The sequence below is a fragment of the Oncorhynchus masou genome, chromosome 28 (assembly GCF_036934945.1).
Source record: "Oncorhynchus masou masou isolate Uvic2021 chromosome 28, UVic_Omas_1.1, whole genome shotgun sequence".
NCBI lineage: Eukaryota > Metazoa > Chordata > Actinopteri > Salmoniformes > Salmonidae > Oncorhynchus > Oncorhynchus masou.
Genome location: NC_088239.1, coordinates 74,220,079 through 74,244,452, shown reverse-complemented (window position 1 = coordinate 74,244,452; position 24,374 = coordinate 74,220,079). Strand labels below are relative to the sequence as shown.

General features: G+C 45.1%; 2 protein-coding genes across 4 annotated transcripts in view; one reads left to right on the top strand and one right to left on the bottom strand.

Annotated features, from left to right (window-relative positions):
* The window catches only part of cdk5rap2 (CDK5 regulatory subunit associated protein 2), a 71,079-nt gene extending 68,993 nt beyond the window's left edge, over nucleotides 1-2,086 (top strand). For both annotated transcript variants that reach the window (XM_064943285.1, XM_064943284.1), the window contains one exon: nucleotides 58-2,086. In XM_064943285.1, coding sequence (XP_064799357.1) covers nucleotides 58-194 — 137 coding nt within the window. In that variant the 3' untranslated portion in view covers nucleotides 195-2,086. The remainder of the gene's footprint in view (nucleotides 1-57) is intronic.
* On the bottom strand, nucleotides 619-24,301 carry nup188 (nucleoporin 188). Of its 2 annotated transcripts, none has more exons than XM_064943286.1 (42): nucleotides 24,207-24,301; nucleotides 23,291-23,345; nucleotides 23,106-23,179; nucleotides 22,927-23,011; nucleotides 21,082-21,162; nucleotides 20,711-20,755; nucleotides 20,493-20,585; nucleotides 16,267-16,386; nucleotides 13,938-14,149; nucleotides 13,439-13,553; nucleotides 13,049-13,249; nucleotides 12,588-12,677; nucleotides 12,339-12,404; nucleotides 12,107-12,226; nucleotides 11,890-12,016; nucleotides 11,597-11,752; nucleotides 11,270-11,396; nucleotides 11,004-11,091; nucleotides 10,196-10,272; nucleotides 9,981-10,095; nucleotides 9,544-9,664; nucleotides 9,271-9,337; nucleotides 8,890-9,015; nucleotides 8,285-8,525; nucleotides 7,757-7,963; nucleotides 7,409-7,578; nucleotides 6,897-7,034; nucleotides 5,627-5,825; nucleotides 5,344-5,421; nucleotides 5,168-5,253; nucleotides 4,823-4,968; nucleotides 4,523-4,701; nucleotides 3,896-4,096; nucleotides 3,657-3,749; nucleotides 3,249-3,401; nucleotides 3,019-3,156; nucleotides 2,791-2,865; nucleotides 2,446-2,661; nucleotides 2,122-2,253; nucleotides 1,933-2,003; nucleotides 1,723-1,852; nucleotides 619-1,545 (listed from the first exon to the last, which is right to left on the bottom strand). In XM_064943286.1, exons 1-42 carry the CDS (start codon nucleotides 24,230-24,232, stop codon nucleotides 1,378-1,380), a joined length of 5,208 nt encoding a protein of 1,735 aa, XP_064799358.1. In that variant the 5' UTR covers nucleotides 24,233-24,301; the 3' UTR covers nucleotides 619-1,377. The 2 variants fall into 2 exon arrangements, with proteins under 2 accessions (XP_064799358.1, XP_064799359.1); XM_064943287.1 differs by having other exon boundaries at nucleotides 24,216-24,256.
* Nucleotides 24,302-24,374: the final 73 nt, after the last annotated feature.

Genomic DNA, 24,374 nt, shown 5'->3' with positions numbered 1-24,374 from the left:
ATTGTTAGGATGTTGCATGTGTATGGTTGGTTAACTGACCTATCCTTGCCTCTACAGGAGGTCCCGGTCAATGGTCAGTGACCATCGGTCCTTCAGGATCCGCCAAGGGAGTGAGTGTCCTCAGCCCTGCCAGCAGATACACTGAATCCCCAGAGGAGAGGAACAGTGACTCCTCATCCCACTGCAGCTACTAGAGCTGCCGATCCAATAGTCTACGGTGCCTTCCTCTCGTCACCTTTCCTTTGTCTGCACTGATGTGTTATACAGTTTAGCAAAAGCATTACTGGTTTTCCCCTAATCTGTTCAAATTAAGGAAAAGGGACAAGGAGAGGTAGGCACTTTACATCTCACTATTGAGACGTGCCCCTGCTCTAATACTGTCTGCTTGTTGAGTAACCTTACCCTGAGCTATGCAAATAGGACTGTACTTGCACACTTGCCTATGTTCGGTACAAAAGTTGTAAAAGGAAATGTAACATTCTATCCCTCTTGTAAATGTAATTTCTTAAGATTGTAATATCCTTTTTATACAATGGATGTCTTTCCCTGTCAATTGTGGGTTCTTGTTTGTGTAATGTCCTCAAAACATTAACTATACATGAAGACACAATCAAAATGTCATGTTCTACTAGGTATTTTATTAGCAAATCTGTTTTAATGTAGCAGTACGTGATGCACAAATGAAAAGTAAGAAAATCCAATTAACATTTTTAAAAGGAGAAAACATCCCTCAGTCCAAGCGTTAGAAAAGTCAAAATGATATAGAAAACAGCAGAAAGTAACTAGGCAGCTCATTACAAATGTATAAATTGATTAAATGTGGCGTCACAATTTGATATACGGGTTTGATTTTTCGATACCAAAAGGTCTTGTCAGAAATGGCCTATAAAACTAGGCCGGGGGAAAGACTGGACACTGTCAACAAGACAGATGTTCAATAGCACCAAGATCTGTTACTACTGATTCCTTTAGAGGTAAATGTCTACAGTCTCTCAATGGACTTTTTTAACTAGCCCTTGTAAGCAGCTGTATCCTCTGTTTTGACATTCCCACTGAGGTATAGTAGGCTATAAGCATGACAAATTGGAGATATGACCCATGTGAATGCGAGCATTTTCTTAACACCCAAAGCCCGATTGTTAGAATCCTGCACGTCAGGAGTTTGTACAGCAGATTCGAAAGGTGACTGGCTTGACAAATATCACTTCAACTGAAAAGAATGAACCAACACTGTTGCACCGTGAAAAGTATAATTCAGAAGAGAATGGTTACAGTGCCGTGTGAGGAGAATACGATAGCCATGTGTGACAAGAGTTTCAGGCCCATAACTTAACAGGAAAACCTCCTGGCCCCAGTCGTACACTCCACGTGGTCGGTCTACCTCTGTATGTGGCGTACGAAGGCCTGCACCAGCTGGATGAAAGGCTCCTGACCCTCGTGGCTGGCCTTAGCGCCTGGGGGCTGGGGAGATGGCAGCAGGCTGCTGGCCGGGGACGAGGGGGCGCCACGGCGGAAGTGACGGGACAGGCTGGAGAGGAGGGTGCTCTGGAGGGGAGACAGGCATCACATAATATTAAAAAAGCTTTTTTTTAATGAATTGCAGGTTACTAGAAACAAGACACTGAGCTGATGGAGAACAGATGGGACTAGAGTGGAATGGCAAAGAACTAGTCTGGTGGTACTTTAATGATGCTTTGAGTTTGAATGAGGAGAATGACTTACCAGTTCAGAGCCAAGCTCTTGTTTGAGTCTCTGTTTGTCTCTGGGGGCGATACTGGGGTCCTTCAGACAGCGGACGGCCTGGGAGATGAGCACGTAGAAACAGTTCTCCATGGTGAACATCAGCAGAGACCTGGAAGGACAGTCACACATACCAGTTAGAAATAACCAATATTACCACCAGTGAGAACAACTTTCTCTCTGTCTCCTTACTTAAGGGCTTGGGTTTCCTCTGACGAGGCCAGGGAGGCCACACTCAGAGAGGCTGGCTCCTTCTTCTCTACCTAAATACGGACAGAACACAGAAAGTTAAATGTACAGTACAATTTATATTTCCTCATTTGCAAGAAATAAAATATCAACGTCATCATGATTTGAAATTATTTGGGGGGGGAAAACCACCTCTCCCAGCATGCTTAGGGCCACGTTGATGGTTGCCAGTAGGGTTCCAAAAGAGGGCGCCACGTCAGCGTCAAATGCCGAGGTGGTGAAGCTCAGCACAAACAAGGTCCTGTACTCTGCCAGGTCCATACACTGTCACACACAATCTCAGTCAGTGAATATATACTAACACATTTCAACTCTAAAAGACAGTTCAAAGACATTCTTTATGTAGAAGCTGATGGTGCAGGATGTGAGTGTTTAGTAAGTTGTTATGATGGGTATGATAGGAGTCACGGTTCAAACAGTGCAGATAAGAGTTTTTAGAGACAGTGTTATTCTCACCTGGTCCAGTATTATCTGACAGCAGTCAGGGGTGAAGTGCTGCAGCGTGGCCAGAGTCTTACTGAGGATCTTCAGCAGGCTGCATTGCACTGCCAGCAGGGCCTTCTGCTCCGCCTCCTCCCTCTCCCCACCCCCTCCTTCGGCTGCAGCTTTGGAGGGCGTCTGAGGATCTCTCTGGGCACGGGGGCCGGAGGGCAGCGCCTCCCCATTCTTAGCCTGGGGGACAATGACAAGACATCCGGTAAAATAAATGGAAATTATGAGAGTTCTCTAGACATTAATTCAACCTGGCATAACAAATTTTACTTTATAATCCAGGTAACAACATGGTAATGTCTGTTTGACCTGGAGGTAGTGATGAAGCATGTTCCTGCTGTGGAGGAGGTAGGTGCACGTCTGGCACAGGTAACACAGATTGATCTGCAGGTTGACAAAAAGTAAAAACCAGAGTTTTTATTGCTGCAAGCCAAAAATATATACTTTGGGGAAAAATAAAACCATCACAATAAACAGGGCATTTCATTCATTATTAGAGTTGAAGTGAACATTTGGTGATGCTCAGTGCTGACTGACCTGTACATCTCGGAGCAGATGGGGCAGATGGAACTGCCACTCCTTACAGAAGCTGGACAGCTGCAGCAGGAAGCCCACTGTGTGGTCAGCCTCATCCAGACACACCAGACTCTGGACCGTCCGCACCGCATTCAGGCACTGACAGAAACAGAGAAAGAGGCTTTAGGATCCATATACAGAAAAGAAGAGATGGTGTACACACATGACAATTCACAGACAGGAACACACACCTGCAGTATGCGTTCCTGGTGCACTCCGACAAAGTCGAGGGCCTCGTTGATGAAGTTGTAGCGCAGCGTCTTGAGCAAGATCTCCATGAGGGACATCGAGAGGCGGTACACCCCCGGCCAGCAGGGAGCATCCTGGGACTTACGGGAGAAACTCTGACCAGGGAGATCAGGAAGAGAAACTTAACGTTATAATACCACAGAGAGCACGAACGCCTAACGTTAAAATAACACTACAACAATTCAACGCAGTGTCAATTAATGATTGGTTTGGCATATGTTCCAAATGGCACCCTATTCCCTGCGTGGTGCACTACTTTCGACCAGACATATAAGCCCTGGTCAAACGTAGTGTACTTTTCAGGGAATAGGGTGCCCTTTGGGGCGTACAATGTTGTGCTTGTGTGTTACCTGTGAGGCTCCGTTAGAGGGCACTTCGTAGACACTGAGCAGAGGGAGACAGATACTCTGGATGACGCCGGCCCCGGCTACTGCTGCTGCACCCTGGAGGACAGGAGGGATGAAATATCCTTTATTACTAATGTGGTTGATAAAGCATTTAGTTATTTTGGTTTCTGCATTCAAAATCATGTCTAATATATCTGTCTTAGTAAATTATTTGGTAATGTAGTAGTAGTGTGTGTGTGGACCTGTGGTGTGCGGGCTAGCGTGAGCAGCAGGTGCAGGGCTGCCTCAGTAAAGTATAGGTTCTGTTTGGAGCGCAGGCTGAGTTCTAGAGCGCTGAGAATAGAGTGGAGAGCAGGAATCTTCCTCATCACTAGAACCCAGTGTTCCCCGTCCTCGTCGGCACGACACAGCTCCTTGGCCAGGTGTAAGGCCAGCACACACACCTGAGACAGAGAGATGAAGAGGGAGAGCGAAAGAGGGGTGTGAATATGAATCGCCTCATCACTCAATGAATTACCAAGAAATCATGCACATCTCTTTAAATAAAAACTTCTGATTCCACTCTTGCTTTAAACCAAAGCTAGAGATGATCCACAACAGACATGCTGACCTGCCCTGACCGTGATCAAAGATTAGACTTTATTCAGCACATGCAGAGGTAATTCATTGCAGCTTACTATTTGGTTGGATGTGCCCTTTTTCAAAACACTTGGAGCAACAGTTATGCAATGTGTGTGTGTTTAAAAGAGTACAATTATTCTAGTGTTGCTTAAGGTCTGTTTTTATGCGGTTAAGCTGAAGAGAAATGTCCACATTACATGAATAATAAAGTTAATCTCATTCTAAATTGCCGGCGCTGTTTGACTCACCCCGTCTCTCTGGTCCTTCTGGAAGCTGCGGACGGCGTCAGTCTCCATGCTGTCTTTGTCATCCGGGACGTCCCTCACCTGAGCCGCGTGACGAGTGCTGTCAATCAGTGCCAGCGCCTCGTCCTGCACCGTCTCACACACACAGAGCAGCAGCTGGGGCAGTTGGGAGATCTCCCCACCTGATCAATGTAATGAGCAATACTGTTAGAGTACTCGACAAGTCATGTACAATGAGTGTACAAAACATTAAGAACACCTTCCTAATATTGAGTTGCATACACAGCGATTAGTCCCCCTCACCATTGAGTCCCTGTATCTGAAGTGCAGAGATGAGGGCAGAGAACACCTTGGCCTTGGTACTCTCCATCAGCTGCTGGTCGGCCTGTAGGACACTCTCCAGGATCAGAGAAAGGGGGGCCAGTACGTCAGGGGCCGTGGCCACCACACTGCAGGGGTAAACAGGACAGGAGGACAGACAACAAAGGTGTTAGTGCTAAGATGTGCAGAAAGAGTTTGATTATTAACAACCAATATACTACCTCACTGAATTAGAACAGCTTTGAGATGATTTTCATTATCCTGATATTTCAACATGTGTGGACACAATGTACATCAATTCACGCATGTGGGCACACACACACAAACCTTCTCCACTGTTTAAGCAGGATCAGCAGAAGAGTAGCCATCATGGATCCCAGACGTAGACAGGGCACAGACATGGGCACCAGCAGCTAGAGAGAGAGGGGGGAAGTGATAGCTAATGAGTGAGAAGAGGACAGAGATGAAAGAGATAAGCGCAGTTGTCATGGTGACTAACTCACGGCAGCTTTGGTCCCATCCAGCACGTCCATGAAGAGCTTAAGTCTGGCAGAGTCCTCCTTTAACTGCATCACATCCGACTGTAACCATCAGAACACATCAATGAATCAACCAACCAACTACACTGATCGGCATGGTATCTTTCTTTTTACCTCCCATATATTTATGGGGTATTGTTTATCGCTTATGCATGTATTCATCATGGAATTCCTATGCCATGTTTGACAGAATTCTGGTGAATTTAAAAAAACGCCACAGTGGTGAATGGAGTGGTGTGTGACATACATGACTGGTGGAGAGGATGAGCAGCATCCGCCAGGCTGAGATGACCATCTGGGTCTCGGAGAATGAGTGCACGCCCTCTTCCTCCTCCGTCTCTGCCACGTGGACCACCAGGGACTTAACATACTGGGACCAGTACTCGTAGCGCCGCCCGCTGGAGAACTTCTGCAGTGCATCCTTCAGAGAGCGCTCCAGAGAGCCACTGGGGAAAAGAGAGGGCCATTCAGATAGAAGTATACTGTGTGGAACAGATATGAATGTCTGTCAGGTAGAATAGGGAATCGTGTCTGATCTATCCATTACATTTAAAACATTTCAACTCAATCTCATATCTCAATGTATATTTTATTCATTTGTCACAGGTATTTGTTTAGCATTTCACACCATCAATTCATACCAGCCTGGTCTCAGACTAGACATAACATAATAAATGGAAATCCAGGACACTCAAATTAGTATGATATGTTACGTTTGTCATGGTTACATAAGACAAAACCGAAAGGAGAGTGGTTCGTTGGGGTTGCAAATAACCCGAATGTCTAGCATCCCAAAAGGTTGTGTCAAAGAATTTCATCACGGACAACTTCAGCATTTTAGCTAATTTACAACTTTTCAAATACATTTTTAGCTACTTTGCAACTACTTAGCACGTTGGCTAACCCTTTAACCTAACGCCAAACATTAACCCAATATATTCTCCAGTTGGCTTCCGAGTGGCGCAGTGGTCGAAGGCACTGCATCTCAGTGCTAGAGGCGTCACTACAGACACCCTGGTTCGAATCCTGGCTGTATCACAACCGGCCGTTATTGGAAGTCCCATAGGGCGGCGCACAATTGGCCCAGGGTCGTCCGGGTTAGGGTTTGGCTGGTGTTGGCAGTCATTGTAAAGAAGAATTTGTTCTTAACTGACTTTCCTACTTAAATAAATGGTTAAATAAAAATAAAGCCCTCACCTAGCTAACTTTAGCCAGCTAGCTCATGTTAGCCACCTAGCCAACATTAGCAACAAATTGTAAGTTTAGCAAATTCGTAGCACAGTGTACGAATTGTAATTTGTAACATGTCATGCAAAATGGATGATGGACAAACTAATACATAACAATTAAATGGAGTGTCCCGGATTTACACACAGAATAATACGCAATGCAGACAGCTTGACACATATCATATGCAGTTCGGTAGATAAAGACATTGATACCAGTAACAACTCAATCCACCAAATATACTGGCTTGAATTGCTGTATGTAGCTATAGAAACATGTAGCCTAGTTACCTGACCACATAATAGATCTCAAGGCCGATGATTTTCATGACGAAGGCACATGTCTCCAGAACACAAGGCTCAGTGATGTCTGAGGGGGTGGGAAGGGTTCCAAACAAAGGCGTGGTCAGGTTTTCCCAAAACCTCTCTCTGTGGGAGGAAACGTCATGGATTTAATACATACATTTATTAGGATGCCCATCAGCCAACACTGATGGCGCCACTTAGTCTTACTGGGGTCTGACAGATAATGTAAAAGGACGAGACATAATTTACATACATATAAAAACAAAAACATGTAATGTGTGTGCATCTGTCAGTTACACATACATGTCAATACATGCACACCAAAAGTAGGTAACAAGGGGGAGAGACGTTGTGCCATGAGGTGTTACATGAAATCACTTGAAACACACAAAAACTATGTTAAGGCATTATCTCTCATGTTGGTGTGTGTGTACATGCATGTTCAACCGTGTATCTTTGGCTGTGTTAGTGTGCCCAGGCAGTGCCAGCTCACTCACTTGGTGCGTAGGACAGAGATTGCGCTATCCCGTCGGTCCTGCCACAGGGCGTGGAGGAAGGCCAGGGCAGCGCGGTGCAGCAGGGGGGGACACCAATACTTCCCCTGCTGCCTGGAGTCAATCAGGTCCAACACAACCTGCAGACAGCTCCACTCACCCAGCAGAAACTCCTGGGAGGGAGGGAGAGAGAGAGAAAGGAAGAAAGACTTGTCCATTAAATTACTGAACTGAGTCTGGTATAAAGAAAAAAAGAAAACTTAACTATACGTATTAAACATCAACACACAAGTTTAAGTCCTAACATGTTCCTGTCCTTCGCTTAGACTGCCTGCTTCGCCCAGCTCTTACCTTTGACCCCTCTGCGCCATCCTTGACCTCCAGGTTGAGAAAGAGCTCGATGAGGCCCGGCTGGGTCTCCACGGCCACGGTGAGGAACTCTAGGATCATCACCTTGATCCTCATGTCCTCCGTCCTGCTCTGTAGCCGAGTCAGAAAGGCATCCCTGATGGCAGCCGCGTCACCGCCCAGGCAGGCGTACACCGACATGGGAGCCACCTGGAAACCAGAAGGTTACGTAAATATTACACAAGATCTTGAGACTAGTACTGTAGTCTTGTCAACAGAAATGGGAACATCTACTTCAACAGTGTCTCACTGCGTTCTCTTGCTCTCTACTTTTAAGCCCTGTAACAACTGGTGATGTAAAAAAAGGCCCAATACATTTGATTGATTCATGTTTTTGCTCACTAACCTCCAAACACTACCCAACAGAGAATGTGGCAAGTCTAACTTATGATGCTGCTAGAACTACGTTGGGATTTTCACTACCTTAGTTGATTGCTCTGATCATCATATGTGCAATGTGTGTTGAGTTACCGTGGCGAGCCTCTTGAGCAGCTGGATGGCGAGGCGCGGTAGGGCCGGGTCGTGTTTGTGGTAGATGTACTTGGCAAGCACGGCAATTAGGTTGCTGCCGTGGCCACCGTGCTGCGTCAGCGCCTGCTCCAGGGGCGAAACGGCGCTCGACGTTGGCTTGAGGCGGATCACGTTGTTGGTGACGGAGAAGGCCAGCTTGACCGTCTGGATAAGGATCTGACCTGGGCCCTCCGAGCCACCACTCGAGGGAGACACAGAAAAGTTTAAATTGACATGGAAATCAGTTTCCAATTCACAAACAATAGAACATACAATGGGGCCAATGTACTTATTCAGTTATATAAACAGAATTCATTGCAAGTGGTCTAGGGTAGTCAAGCGGTCTAAGCTGCTGCCTCCGAAGCACATATTACCACTGCAGCATGGATTTCAATCCGTCCCACTGCATTTCAGAAAACGCTCTCTTTCTCCTCTGTACTTCTGTCCTCTCCAATAAAAAAAAATACTTGAGTGTGACTGCCCCACTGAGACACTATGATACAAAGACCACTGGTGTAGCAGAGTGGTCAGCTGTAGACACGCCGAGGTGTAGAGTGACACGTTACCTGCTGGGCTGAGCAGCCAGGACCACGTCTATGGTGTCCACTCCCACGCCCATGATATTAACCACCGCCTGGCCAGCCTCAGTGTTAGCCAGACTGTAGATACACAGAGACTGGAGGGTTGGCGTGCTGGGGGAGAGATAGAGAAAGGTTAAAATATGACACCAATCCTTTTCTGTTTGATAGTAAAACTATGGGGTTAGGCTCCATCTGGGTCTACAGAGTCCTGTCAGTCTGCAACGCACTATTCAGATGTGCGTTTTACTCAGTCCCAAATTCAATAACCAGCAATTCAGACGGACAAGAAGCATTAAGATTCTTAGTGATGTAATGTCTGTTTAGGTAGAATAAGGAATGTTGTTTTGATATGCACAGCAGCCCTACCTGCCACTAGCCTCTCCCTCTGGACTGAGGTTCAGGATGGCATGGACCAACTCCAGGATCAGACAACCTAGAGGATTCAGAATGGTTTTCAGTCTGACAGTTTTACAGCCAGCCCTTTCAATACGGCTAAGGCCACCCTCAACTGTGGGCCCTGGTCAAAAGTATTGCACTATAAAAACGGGAACAGAGTCCAATTTAAGACAGACACTGCACATATTCTAAAAGGGATATCACTGATGTAGTCGACCACCATAGACTTGTGAAGGTACTCACCAATCCTCTCTCTGACTCCGTGGGTGTTGTAGCGCCACTTGTGGTAGGTGGGCAGCATCTCCTTCAGCACCAGCAGCACACAGGGGATGAGGCCCTTGTCCTGGGTGCTGCCCAGCTGGCCCTGAGGGCAGGAGGGACACACAGTCATTACAACTACTGATAGTCAGCCAGCCGCTCAATGCCAAATAAACTCCTAGCCCCTAAACACGACCTTTATGGAGATTGAGGTGTGAAGAAGTGTTATGATAATGTATTGTCTGTTTTTGTCTTGTCTGTATGCTTATTTTATTTGCCCCCTTTAAAAACAGATTTACTTGAAACGGCTATTTAATGCCCCATGTAAAAGAAAGACATTGAGATGGGATAGATGTATGCTATTTTTGGGGGGGTTGATGAGCCATTACTAGACTGTTAATTGAATAGAGAGAGCGAGATACCTTGACCAGGGTGGTGACGAGGCGCAGGAAGGCAATGGTCACAGCGTACTCCCCTCTGGGCTGCTCAATCAGGACCAGCAGGTTGCCGTAGTTACCTGCCTTCATCCCCTCAGCACTGGATATATGCAAATACATAATATTAACTATGACGAAACAAGACCCCTCAAAGACTCCCCTCCCCCCCTGTGAATATGATATGGTGTGACACAACCTACCTGATGGACTGTGCCATATTGGTCAGAGGGGAGGAGGCGAAGGGCAGAAAACCAGTGTGGTGCAAGCTGGACCAAACCTACTCAGAAAGTAGAGGGGGCATAACAATACACACACATTAAGGAATGGTAAAGGTCCATTTTTATCTCAATATCAAATCATTTCTTGTTAACAATAAAGTACTTGTGATTGTTTTCAATGAAATTATCGAAAATAGCTTCTTATCAAAGAGCAATTTCTCATTCAATAATTGCATTTTATTATCTGGGAGTGGTTAGGAGGGGACAACTGAAAACAGCTTTTAGTGGCAGACAGGAAAGAGTTCCAAACCTATTGGTCTATTAACAAAATGTACCACCTAGTAATATCACCAGGCAGGCCAAAACTCCATCCCACCAAAACAGGATGACATTTCAGGTGGTCTTTTCAAACACCTCTTACAATAAAAAAAATTCAAAACTGAAACCATATCATGACCAAGACTTGGCATCTATAATGTCTTATTTATGCTTACATGTGAGCAATGACATGAGAAATATATATAAAACACACAGGAAATAATGTTTGACTGCACACGTCCTTTAAGTCTGTTGGAGGCTATGAGGCCCCTCAGAGCCGCGTAGAGCAGGGTTTCCCAAACTCTGTCCTGGGCCCCCCTACACAACGTACTCAAATAACCAACTCACCATCAAGCTTTGATTATTTAAAATCAGCTGTGTCGTTCTAGGGCAAAAACCAAAACGTGCACCCAGGGGAAGCCTCAGGACTGCGTTTGGGAAAACCTGCTCCACCAGACCATCTGTAACCCACCTTGCCAGGCATCCTAGCAGCCAGGACGATGAGGCAGTTTGCACAGGACGCTATCACATCCACTGGAGGGTTGATGACTGACGTCAACCTAACTCAAAGACACCGCAATATTCTCAAATAATCCATGAATACAAAGTACCAACAAATACAAAGTACTTACAAATCAACTTCGAAGGGAGCCCAAACAAGCTTGTCATTATTCCATGTGAAATATATGATTACTGTCCATGACAGAGTGATAAAGAGATGTGTGTGTTGCATCTCACCTCTGCAGTAACATGTAGATGCGTGAGGTGAGGGGCAGCAGACAGTCAGACACGGTCCAGTCTGTGCTGATCATCTTATGGACCAGGTCCAGGATGGGCTTCACACGCTCACAGTGCAAGATCACATCTGGACCAGGGAGACAATCACACACACATATTCACATACACTGAAATAAAAACTCTTGTATTGAAGGATCTCTGCTGATAGAGAAATTATTTGTGTGTGTGTGTACTGTATGTTTGAGGATGCATTTGGGTATATAGTATGACTTGACCTGTGTAAGTATATGTGTGGGTCTGTAAATGTGCCTGTATTTATCTAGTTACCTGCAGTAGAGACAACGTGGAGCAGCATCTCTATCTCACAGGTGAACAGGATCCAGGCACTGTAGGAGTAGTCCCAGCGCACCACGTAGCCCTGCTCCCCCACAGCCACCTGACCGAGCACACCTTGAGGCATCCGCAGGTTAGTCTGGCCCAGGCCTGATGGACAGAGGGAGAGATCTCAATCAGAAATATTTGAAGAAATGTAATGAAAGACAATTACTTAAAGACTATAACATCACAAAAATACTAATGTGCACACAGTCTGTTTATTCTAACAAGCAGCCTAAACACACCGAGAGGGTAGAGGAGTTTTGGTGCTTGTCTCCTCCACAGTGTCTCGTCGTCTCTAGAGATGACGTCATTGGGCTTTGTTTTGTAGACCTCTGTGTAGAACGACATCTTGTCCAGGAAAATGTACACCTAACACACAGACACATGAATCAAGTGGAACCACAGACACATTAATCAAGTGTAACCACAGACCAGCAGAACGGTGTGTGTAATCAATACCTTCTTTGCAGTGGACTTATCTGAAAGGAGCGCAGTAAGGAGCTGCAACAGCATACCAGTCTTGTGTGGGAACATTCCCATTGCGCTATCTAGGATCATTCCCAATCCCATAGTGGGCTTCTGGGAAAAGCATTCAAAAAGCCATATATTAGGAAATTTAGCTAGAGACATATTCTTGGAGTGATTTCACATCCTTGACGAATCAGAATCGGTTTAATTAATTTCTCCTCACCGTTTCCCAGAAGAGCTCAGCCAGACTGGGCGCAGAGAGGACTTCACACGCTGCATTTATTAGATGCTATGGGGGGGGGGGGACCATTCAATCATTAATCTGTGATATTATTTATCAGCATCATTAGGGATGTGAAACTATGCCAAATTCTTAAGTCATGAATCTGTGATATCACTGAACAGTCTGTGCTACAACTCAACATTATCGTTACTTGTCTGAGCCTCAGTGTGCGATAGCAAGGCCTGGTACCTGTTGGCTGCCCAGCGTCTCCTCTTCAAAGGAGGTAATGACAAAGGAGAGGAGGCCGTAGATACACATCCTGGCTGTACTGGCTGTGCACTGTGGGAGGAGGAAACATAACGGCAGGTGTGGTTAGAGCATTGGGCCAGTAACCGAAAGGTTGCTGGATTGAATCCCCGAGCTGACAAGGTAAAAATCGGTTATTTTGCCTCTGAACAAGGCAGTTAAACCAACTGTCCCTAGGCCATCATTGAAAATAAGAATTTGTTCTTAACCGATAACCTAGTTAAATAAATGTTCAATAAATACAAAAAAATGAAAGCAGAATATTTCTGAAACATTGTGTGAATAATTCTTGCAGGTTGTGCGTGTTGTGTTGTATGCGTATGTAAAATGTGTTTGTGTGTGCTGTCCTGTGCTAGGTGAGCGTTTTGTTGTGTGTTTTTTTATTATAATGTGTGTGTTCTTACATTATTCCCAGTGCCTCCCAGACCCTGCAGCATGGTGGTGAGGTACTGAAACACCCCCAGTTGTAGGGAGGTGTTCCCGATGCGTCTGATGACAGGGCTGGACTCATCTGGGCTCAGGGTGTGTCTCAGCAGGACCCAGGCCAGCAGCACTGGCCCGTGGTGAGGGATGTCACCAAACGTCAGCAGCATCTGGTCCATCTCCTGGTGGGTGACAAAGTTGACAATAATGAGAGTCACTTACTGATCAATTGCAAAGTATTCCCCCATCGAACTGATCATCAAAACTACTACTTCCAGAACATTTCAATCTGAACTAGCTCATTCTGATAACAAAACTGGAGTGTATACATGTCAATTCCAACAGTCCATGTAAAGGTGCTCAGTATTTACCTTGCTGATGGCAGGGGTGTTGGAGAACTGGTGCTGCTCCGTGCGGTCCTCTAGGGCACACTTGTGGAGGAAGTCTATGTCCATGCCTTCCACCAGGATCAGACAGCTGAAGTACCTGCAAGACAGAAGGAGAGATACATTAACAAGAGGGAATATCTTTAGAAAAGATTGTTCTTTAATTAAGCTGAATCCCTTGCCCAAGCCAAAGCAACAAATGCAGCAATTATCCTGAAAATGTAACCTACTTAAATCTGTCTGACCAATAAAGATGCCATTAGGAAGTAGCTAGCTGGCTATGTAGATTTACATCCAGTACAGTGTATTCGCTAATGCTCTGCCATTCTGTTTACAAATGAATTGCTAAAGGAAACAAATGTAGCTTGCAATCTTCTAAAATGTAGGCCATGTCCATAACCCCAGATCAATATAGAGGCCAACAAGAAGTAGCTAGCTATATGAATATTTCCATCCACTCCAGTGTATTAGTGCTGTGACTGACCCGATGCGGTCAACCAGGGTATCCATGCTCTTGTCTACCAGGTGTCTGTTGGTCTGGCGAAGGCCGAAGCCCTGCTCCTTGAACATCTTAGTGAAGCTGAGCAGGTCTCCGGGACCCATCTCAAAGTAGGCATAGTACAAGAACAGGATCTCCAGCAGCAGGGACTGCTCCCTCAGACACTGCAGGAACCAGCGGGACACCTGCCTCTCCGTCTGACCAGAGAGAAACATGATTGATTAAGAAAGAAGCACATAATAGAAATAAGATACAATATATAACTGATAAAAACCTTTGATTTCCTGGAGAAAAGTCACAGCATCTGGTTTAAATACAACACCAGTCAAAAGTTTGGACACACCTACTGATTCCAGGGTTTTTCTTTAGTTTTACTATTTTCTACATTGTAGAATAATAGTGAAAACATCAAAACTATGAAATAACACATATGGAATCATATAGTAACCAAACAAGTGTTAAACAAATGGCAGAGAGGTTTGGCATTCTCTCAACCAGCTTCATGAGGTAGTCACCTGGAATGCATTTCAATTAACAGGTGTGCCTTGTTAACTTCTTGGATATAGGGGGCGCTATTTTAATTTTTGGATGAAAAACTTTCCTGTTTTAAACAAGATATTTTGTCACGAAAAGATGCTTGACTATGCATATAATTGACAGCTTTGGAAAGAAAACACTGACGTTTCCAAAACTGCAAAGATATTGTCTGTGAGTGCCACAGAACTGATGTTACAGGCGAAACCCAGATAAAAATCCAATCAGGAAGTGCCGCATTTTTTGAAACCGCCTCATGCCAATGACTCCTAACCTTGTGTTTGAATATATTTATTTCATTTCATTTGCGATTTTCATGAATAGGAAACGTTGAGTTATGGTAATGCGCTTGAGGCTATGATTACGCTCCCGGATACGGGATTGCTCGTCGCTAGAGGTTAAAGGTTAATTTGTGGAATTTCTTTCCTTCTTAATGAGTTGTGTTGTGACAAGGTAGGTGTAAAATATTAAGTCCATATTATGGCAAGAACAGCTCAAATAAGCAAAGAGAAATGACAGTCCGACATGACTGAACTTCATGTCTTAAAGTATACCCGGAAAACAATAACTTGAAAATTTCTTCAAGTAGAGTCGCAAAAACCATCAAGGGCTATGATGAAACTCGCACTCATGAGGACCGCCACAGGAAAGGAAGACCCAGAGTTACCTCTGCTGCAGGAGATAAGTTCATTAGAGTTAACTGCACCTCAGATTGCAGCCCAAATAAATGCTTCAGAGTTCAAGTAACAGACCCATCAACATCAACTGTTCAGGAGACCGCGTAAATCAGGCCTTCATGGTTGAATTGCTGCAAAGAAACCACTACTAAAGGACACCAATAAGAAGAACAGACTTGCTTGGGCCAAGAAACATGAGCAATTGACATTAAACCGGTGGAAATCTGTCCTTTGGTCTGATGACTCCAAATTTGAGATTTTTGGTTCAAACCGCCATGCCTTTGTGAGACGCAGAGCAGGTGAACGGATGATCTCCATGAAGCATGGAGGAGGTGTGATGGTGCGTTGGAGGTGACACTGTCGGTTATTTAATTAGAATTCAAAAAGGTACACTTAACCAGCATGGCTACCTCAGCATTCTGCAGCGATACACCATCCCATCTGGTTTGTGCTTAGTAGGACAATCATTTGTTTTTCAACAAGACAATGAACCAACACACCTCCAGGCAGTGTAAGGGCTATTTGACCAAGAAGCTGAGTGATACAGTGCTGCATCAGATGACCTGGCTTCCACAATCACCCGACCTCAAACCAATTGAGATGGTTTGAGATGAGTTAAACCGCAGAGCGAAGGAAAAGCAGCCAACAAGTGCTCAGCATATGTAGAAAAACCTTCAAGACAGTTGGAAAAGCATTCCAGGTGCTGCTGGTTGAGAGAATGCCAAGAGTGTGCAAAGCTGTAATCAAGGCAAAGGGTGGCTACTTTGAAGAATCTCAAATATAAAATATATTTGGATTTGTTTAACACTTTTTTGGTTACTACATGATTCCACATGTTATTTAATTGTTTTGATTGTCTTCACTATTATTCTACAATGTAGAAAATAGTAAAAACAAAGAAAAACCCTTGAATGAGTTGGTGTCCAAACTTTTGACTGGTACTGAAAGTGGAAAATATTTCCACAAGATAATGTTGAAAACATTACGATAAGAACTTATGGAGAGTTTGAGATACCCAAATTTACTTCAAGCACTGAGGAGTCAATCAAATCCTAAACTCAATGTCTAACTTGGAATAGGGTAGTAAAGAATGTAGTTCTAACCATGAGGTTGCCATGCGTCTCCCATGTCGGGGATTCAGCTTTGAACAGGGTCTCAAACTGCTTCTGGTAGTTGTTGACCAGGTCCTTCTCCAGCTTGTTCACACAGTTAGAGTACTCCACCTGCACCCAAAGCAAAAAAACAACAATTGATTCAAAGTTGTCATACCTTTTTTTTTTTATGTTTACACACTTCCATGTCTAAACTGTACTATTTGTAACCTGTACCATTGTAGTACATTACAGTACAACGGTTTGATTTGTTTGATCGTAGCTAGCCAGCTACATAGCCGTCTTTGTATCTAAGACAATTGTGTAGTCTAGAGCGATTTTCTAGGTTAGCTGGCCAGCTATTGTCGGTCTTTCAACGTAGCTAGCCAGCTAGCCCCCGAATAGCAGCACTGTAGTAACTATTACAGTACAACGGTTTGTTTTGTTTGATCGTAGCTACATAGCCGTCTTTGTATCTAAGACAATTGTGTAGCCTAGAGCGATTTTCTAGGTTAGCTGGCCAGCTATTGTCGTTCTCTTAACGTAGCTAGCCAGCTAGCCCCCGAATAGCAGCACTGTAGTAACTATTACAGTACAACGGTTTGTTTTGTTTGATCGTAGCTAGCTAGCTACACAGCCGTCTTTGTATCTAAGTCAATTGTTTAGCCTAGAGCGATTTTCTAGGTTAGCTACATCGCAGCCACTACCAGCTAGCCTACTCCAGCAGTACTGTATCATTTCAATCATTTTAGTCTATAAGATTCTTGCTACGTAAGCTTAACTTTCTGAACATTCGAGACGTGTAGTCCACTTGTCATTCCAATCTCCTTTGCATTAGCGTAGCCTCTTCTGTACCCTGTCAACTATGTGTCTATCTATCCCTGTTCTCTCCTCTCTGCACAGACCATACAAACGCTCCACACCGCGTGGCCGCGGCCACCCTAATCTGGTGGTCCCAGCGCGCACGACCCACGTGGAGTTCCTGGTCTCCGGTAGCCTCTGGAACTGCCGATCTGCGGCCAACAAGGCAGAGTTCATCTCAGCCTATGCCTCCCTCCAGTCCCTCGACTTCCTGGCACTGACGGAAACATGGATCACCACAGATAACACTGCTACTCCTACTGCTCTCTCTTCGTCCGCCCACGTGTTCTCGCACACCCCGAGAGCTTCTGGTCAGCGGGGTGGTGGCACCGGGATCCTCATCTCTCCCAAGTGGTCATTCTCTCTCTCCCCCTTACCCATCTATCTATCGCCTCCTTTGAATTCCATGCTGTCACAGTTACCAGCCCTTTCAAGCTTAACATCCTTATCATTTATCGCCCTCCAGGTTCCCTCGGAGAGTTCATCAATGAGCTTGATGCCTTGATAAGCTCCTTTCCTGAGGACGGCTCACCTCTCACAGTCCTGGGCGACTTTAACCTCCCCACGTCTACCTTTGACTCATTCCTCTCTGCCTCCTTCTTTCCACTCCTCTCCTCTTTTGACCTCACCCTCTCACCTTCCCCCCCTACTCACAAGGCAGGCAATACACTCGACCTCATCTTTACTAGATGCTGTTCTTCCACTAACCTCATTGCAACTCCCCTCCAAGTCTCCGACCACTACCTTGTATCCTTTTCCCTCTCGCTCTCATCCAACACTTCCCACACTGCCCCTACTCGGATGGTATCGCGCCGTCCCAACCTTCGCTCTCTCTCCCCCGCTACTCTCTCCTCTTCCATCCTATCATCTCTTCCCTCTGCTCATACCTTCTCCAACCTTTCTCCTGAGTCTGCCTCCTCAACCCTCCTCTCTTCCCTTTCTGCATCCTTTGACTCTCTATGTCCCCTATCCTCCAGGCCGGCTCGGTCCTCCCCTCCCGCTCCGTGGCTCGATGACTCATTGCGAGCTCACAGAACAGAGCTCCGGGCAGCCGAGCGGAAATGGAGGAAAACTCGCCTCCCTGCGGACCTGGCATCCTTTCACTCCCTCCTCTCTACATTTTCCTCCTCTGTCTCTGCTGCTAAAGCCACTTTCTACCACTCTAAATTCCAAGCATCTGCCTCTAACCCTAGGAAGCTCTTTGCCACCTTCTCCTCCCTCCTGAATCCTCCTCCCCCTCCCCCCTCCTCCCTCTCTGCAGATGACTTCGTCAACCATTTTGAAAAGAAGGTCGACGACATCCGATCCTCGTTTGCTAAGTCAAACGACACCGCTGGTTCTGCTCACACTGCCCTACCCTGTGCTCTGACCTCTTTCTCCCCTCTCTCTCCAGATGAAATCTCGCTTCTTGTGACGGCCGGCCGCCCAACAACCTGCCCGCTTGACCCTATCCCCTCCTCTCTTCTCCAGACCATTTCCGGGGACCTTCTCCCTTACCTCACCCCGCTCATCAACTCATCCCTGACCGCTGGCTACGTCCCTTCCGTCTTCAAGAGAGCGAGAGTTGCACCCCTTCTGAAAAAACCTACACTCGATCCCTCCGATGTCAACAACTACAGACCAGTATCCCTTCTTTCTTTTCTCTCCAAAACTCTTGAACGTGCCGTCCTTGGCCAGCTCTCCCGCTATCTCTCTCAGAATGACCTTCTTGATCCAAATCAGTCAGGTTTCAAGACTAGTCATTCAACTGAGACTGCTCTTCTCTGTATCACGGAGGCGCTCCGCACTGCTAAAGCTAACTCTCTCTCCTCTGCTCTCATCCTTCTAGACCTATCGGCTGCCTTCGATACTGTGAACCATCAGATCCTCCTCTCCACCCTCTCCGAGTTGGGCATCTCCGGCGCGGCCCACGCTTGGATTGCGTCCTACCTGACAGGTCGCTCCTACCAGGTGGCGTGGCGAGAATCTGTCTCCTCGCCACGCGCTCTCACCACTGGTGTCCCCCAGGGCTCTGTTCTAGGCCCTCTCCTATTCTCGCTATACACCAAGTCACTTGGCTCTGTCATAACCTCACATGGTCTCTCCTATCATTGCTATGCAGACGACACACAATTAATCTTCTCCTTTCCCCCTTCTGATGACCAGGTGGCGAATCGCATCTCTGCATGTCTGGCAGACATATCAGTGTGGATGACGGATCACCACCTCAAGCTGAACCTCGGCAAGACGGAGCTGCTCTTCCTCCCGGGGAAGGACTGCCCGTTCCATGATCTCGCCATCACGGTTGACAACTCCATTGTGTCCTCCTCCCAGAGCGCTAAGAACCTTGGCGTGATCCTGGACAACACCCTGTCGTTCTCAACCAACATCATGGCGGTGGCCCGTTCCTGTAGGTTCATGCTCTACAACATCCGCAGAGTACGACCCTGCCTCACACAGGAAGCGGCGCAGGTCCTAATCCAGGCACTTGTCATCTCCCGTCTGGATTACTGCAACTCGCTGTTGGCTGGGCTCCCTGCCTGTGCCATTAAACCCCTACAACTCATCCAGAACGCCGCAGCCCGTCTGGTGTTCAACCTTCCCAAGTTCTCTCACGTCACCCCGCTCCTCCGCTCTCTCCACTGGCTTCCAGTTGAAGCTCGCATCCGCTACAAGACCATGGTGCTTGCCTACGGAGCTGTGAGGGGAACGGCACCGCAGTACCTCCAGGCTCTGATCAGGCCCTACACCCAAGCAAGGGCACTGCGTTCATCCACCTCTGGCCTGCTCGCCTCCCTACCATTGAGGAAGTACAGTTCCCGCTCAGCCCAGTCAAAACTGTTCGCTGCTCTGGCCCCCCAATGGTGGAACAAACTCCCTCACGACGCCAGGACAGCGGAATCAATCACCACCTTCCGGAGACACCTGAAACCCCACCTCTTCAAGGAATACCTAGGATAAGATAAGTAATCCTTCTCACCCCCCCCCCTTAATGATTTAGATGCACTATTGTAAAGTGGCTGTTCCACTGGATGTCAGAAGGTGAATTCACCAATTTGTAAGTCGCTCTGGATAAGAGCGTCTGCTAAATGACTTAAATGTAATGTATGCTTCACTGTTATTTCCCATAATTGGTATCAATAAATGTAAACACAGGTTAATATGAATAGATATACTGTAAAATATATACTTGTTAAAGTTTTAGATATACAGTATATACTGTTAGATATACTGTAAAATATCATAGCTACTACAGGAACTTTGGCCTGTATTAGTGTATTTACTGTATTAGCATCAAATGAGCTTACCAGCAAATTAGCTTAACCATACATACAGATGGGTCTAGTGTAACATTGAACCACAGTGTACGTCCTAGCAGACAGAAGGGAGCTCCTTACCCTGTAAGGGTGTCTCTCATCCTGAAAGTACGTCAGCAGGAGGAGGACGCATCGCAGATGACACACGCGCTCCTCGTAGTAATAGTCAGCGATCTGAACACACAGACACACACTCAAATAATCAGTGTATAAGCCTATCAATTGACCTGATTATGCTTTATGAGCTGGTGAAATAGAATTCCAGCAAACTTAGGTAGCTTTTGAGGGTCTGTACTAACCTTCAGAAGTAGGGCTTGGCTCGGTCTCTCATCCTGCAGAACATCCTATGAGGGCAGATAAGATATCTCTAGTCAAGGTTCATGGGGCAGCATTGGACTAGTAACCGAAAGGTTGCAAGGTCAAATCCCATAGCTGACAAGGTAAAAATCTGTCGTTCTGCCCCTGAACAAGGCAGTGTTCAGTGTTCCTAGGCCATCAATGAAAATAAGAATTTGTTCTTAACTGACTTGCCTAGTTAAATAAAGGTAAAAATAAATAAACATGTCCAGACTGACAATATTTAGTAGTAAATATTGTCAGTTATCTGATATTTTTTCTGAATCTAGTATGACTACACAGAGAGCAAGAGAGAGCGAGGTAGCCAAACTACCTTCAGTGTGTTGCGGGTCCCTCTGTAATCTTCTTGAAGGTAACATTGTAAAATCTGTACACTCTGCTGTTGATCCAGACCCTGAAAAATAAAGAAGCGTGTTAATAAATTCCACAAAGAAAAGGAATTACAACTGTTAATCATACCCTGTTCATATACTGTATTCAAGTTAATTGGTGTTGTGTCTCCATGCATCATTACACTATATAGTGCGTTGCAAAAGTATTCACCCCCCGTGGAATTTTTCCTATTTTGTTGCATTAGAACCTGTAATTGAAATAGATTTTTATTTGGATTTCATGTAATGGACAGACAAAATAGTCCAAATTCGTGAAGTATAAAAATGTACTTGTTTCAATGTTATTTTTATTAAGTTAAAGTGGTGCATGCATATGTATTCGCCCCCTTTGCTATGAAACCCCTAAATAAGATCTGGTGCAACCAATTGCCTTCAGAAGACACATAATTAGTTAAATAAAGTCCTCCTGTGTGCAATCTAAGTGTCACGTCAGTATATACACACACCAGTTCTGAAAGGCCCCAGAGTCTGCAATACCACTATGAAGACCAAGGAGGTCTCCAAACAGGTCAGGGACAAAGTTGTGGAGAAGTACAGATCAAGGTTGGGTTTTAAAAAATATCAGAAACTTTGAAGATCCCACGGAGCACCATTAAATCCTTTATTAAAAAATTGAAAGAATATGGCACCACAAACCTGCCAAGAGAGGGCTGCCCACAAACTCAAAGACCAGGCAAGGACGACATTAATCAGAGGCAACAAAGAGACCAAAGATAACCCTGAAGGAGCTGCAAAGTTCCACAGCAGCTAATGGAGTATCTGTCCATAGGACCACTTTAAGCCGTACACTCCACAGAGCTGGGCTTCAAGGAAGAGTGGCCAGAAAAAATAAGAAAACACATTTGGTGTTTGCCAAAAGGCATGTGGGAGACTCCCCAAACATATGGAAGAAGGTACTCTGGTCAGATGAGACAAATTGAGCTTTTTGGCCATCAATGAAAACACTGTCTGGTGCAAACCCAACACCTCATCACCCCGAGAACACCATCCCCACAGTGAAGCATGGTGGTGGCAGCATCATGCTGTGGGTATGTTTTTCCATCAGGGACTGGGAAACTAGTCAGAATTTAAGGAATGATGGATGGCGCTAAATACAGTGAGATTCTTGAGGGAAACCCGCTTCAGTCTTCACGAGATTTGAGACTGGAAAGGAGGTTCACCTTACAGCACGACAATGACCCTGAGCATACTGCTAAAGCAACACTCGAGTGGTTTAAGGGGAGACATTTAAATGTCTTGGAATGGCCTAGTCAAAGCCCAGACCTCAATCCAATTGAGAATGTGGTATGACTTAAAAGATTGCTGTATACCTGCGGAACCCATCCAACTTGAAGGAGCTGGAGCAGTTTTGCATTGAAGACTGGGCAAAAATCCCAGTGGCTAGATGTGCCAAGCATATAGACATACCCCAGGAGATTTGCAGCTGTAAAAGGTGGCTCTACAAAGTATTGACTTTGGGGGGGGGGTGAATAGTTATGCATGCTCAAGTTCTGTTTTTGTCTTAATTATTGTTTTGTTGCACAAAAAATAAATTTGCATCTTCAAAGTGGTAAACATGTGTAAATCAAACGACACAAACCCCCCAAAATGAATTTTAATTCCAGGGTGTAAGGCAACATTGGAAAAATGCCAAAGGGGTGAATACTTTCGCAAGCCACTGTAGTATTCAAAATAATACCTGTTTTTGCCATGCATCATTACACTATACAGTATCAGTATATCTGACTTCATTCACTATCCCATCAGATCATTTCAGCATTCCTTACCAACAGTTTACTGATCCTCAGACCAAAATCCTTCAATGGTTGGGCCACACCTTTGTCCGCTTTCAGTTTTTCCGCCGCTGATGAACTAAAACAAGGAAAAAATGTCAAACATAATTGTCTATCGACAAGCTTAACTATTTCGTATTGGATCATTTAAATAGTTAGATTGCACAGCATACCTGGGTGTTTTGTAGTAACACAGCCCTTGAAGTAATCGTTCCCAATTTCGATCTAGTTCTTCCTCTATTTGAGCCTTCATCCATCAAGAATGGATGTAATATTGAGGGGAAAAAAGCACAGTGGCAGAGTCAGACTTTTTTGAAATATAAAATATTTGATAGGTGAGGAAATAAAGGCTACATACCGGTTCCCTCAATGCAGATCTCCCCAGTAAGATAGTCCATAACTCTCGGCTGCTCCTGCAAAAGCAAAACAATTCCATAGTTCCCTAGACAGTATTTTTCAGGTGAACTCATAGTTAACTGACTAAAAAAAATCTTAGAGCGTTGGACTGGTAACCGAAAGGTTGCAAGTTCAAATCCCCGAGCTGACAAGGTACAAATCTGTCGTTCTGCCCCTGAACAGGCAGTTAACCCACTGTTCCTAGGCCATCATTGAAAATAAGAATTTGTTCTTAACTGACTTGCCTAGTAAAATAAAGGTAAAATCGGAGCTATGGCTTTAGTGGCATAACGGCAAATATGGTTTAAGTTAGACATATAGCTATTAAAACGTAACTTCATAAAAGTGCAGTGAGTGGCCACAGTTAGAACAAAGCTAACAAATAACAAGTGTGCTATGATGTTTGTTATTGTGAACCAGCTGTCAACTCCCTCAAGCTGACTAGGTAGCTAATTAGCTGTACCAGTTTAATACGCAAAACCAGCATTAACGTTATGTTGAGTTCGTTAGCTAGCTAGCTAAATTATCAAGTAAATGTTTTTATGACGAATACATGTCTGAAAGTGTATTGCCAGACAAATGCCAGTTGTACGCTAACTAAGCTTGCTAGTTCACGTCTCGTTGATGCATGCTGCTGTCGTCATGCGTTTGGAACTGTATAACAGACCGCGCTATCATGCCATTCAAATGTATTTAGCAAGCATGTTAACGAGCTAGCAGCTTGCTACTACTAGCAACTAGTTCCCTCCAAGGGAAGCTTTCACATTGCTGTACAAATTTAAGTACAATTTCTAAATTAAAGCATATGTTAAACTTTACTCATGAATTTGAAAGCTATAATGGTCAAAGTATACATAAGTTGTATTTCATCTAGTTACCTCACATACATCTCCGAGTTCGCCATCTTCTCCCTGCAACGTGACGTAACTTGCCTGCGACATGGACCCCATCACGTGACCTGTAGATGTTATGGTTATAGTTATGATTTTAAATGTATATAAATACCAAACATTTACCATTCCCATGAAATTAAATATATAATAAGA

Bases quoted from the DNA above. Each gene is read 5' to 3' on its own strand.
- nup188 (XM_064943286.1), bottom strand. From the start codon at position 24,232: ATGGCGAACTCGGAGATGTATGTGAG. The intron at 23,346-24,206 runs GTAACTAGATGA...TTGCTTTTGCAG, and splicing joins AACTCGGAGATGTATGTGAG to GAGCAGCCGAGAGTTATGGA. The intron at 10,096-10,195 runs GTAGGTTGTGTC...GCATATATCCAG, and splicing joins AATATGGCACAGTCCATCAG to TGCTGAGGGGATGAAGGCAG.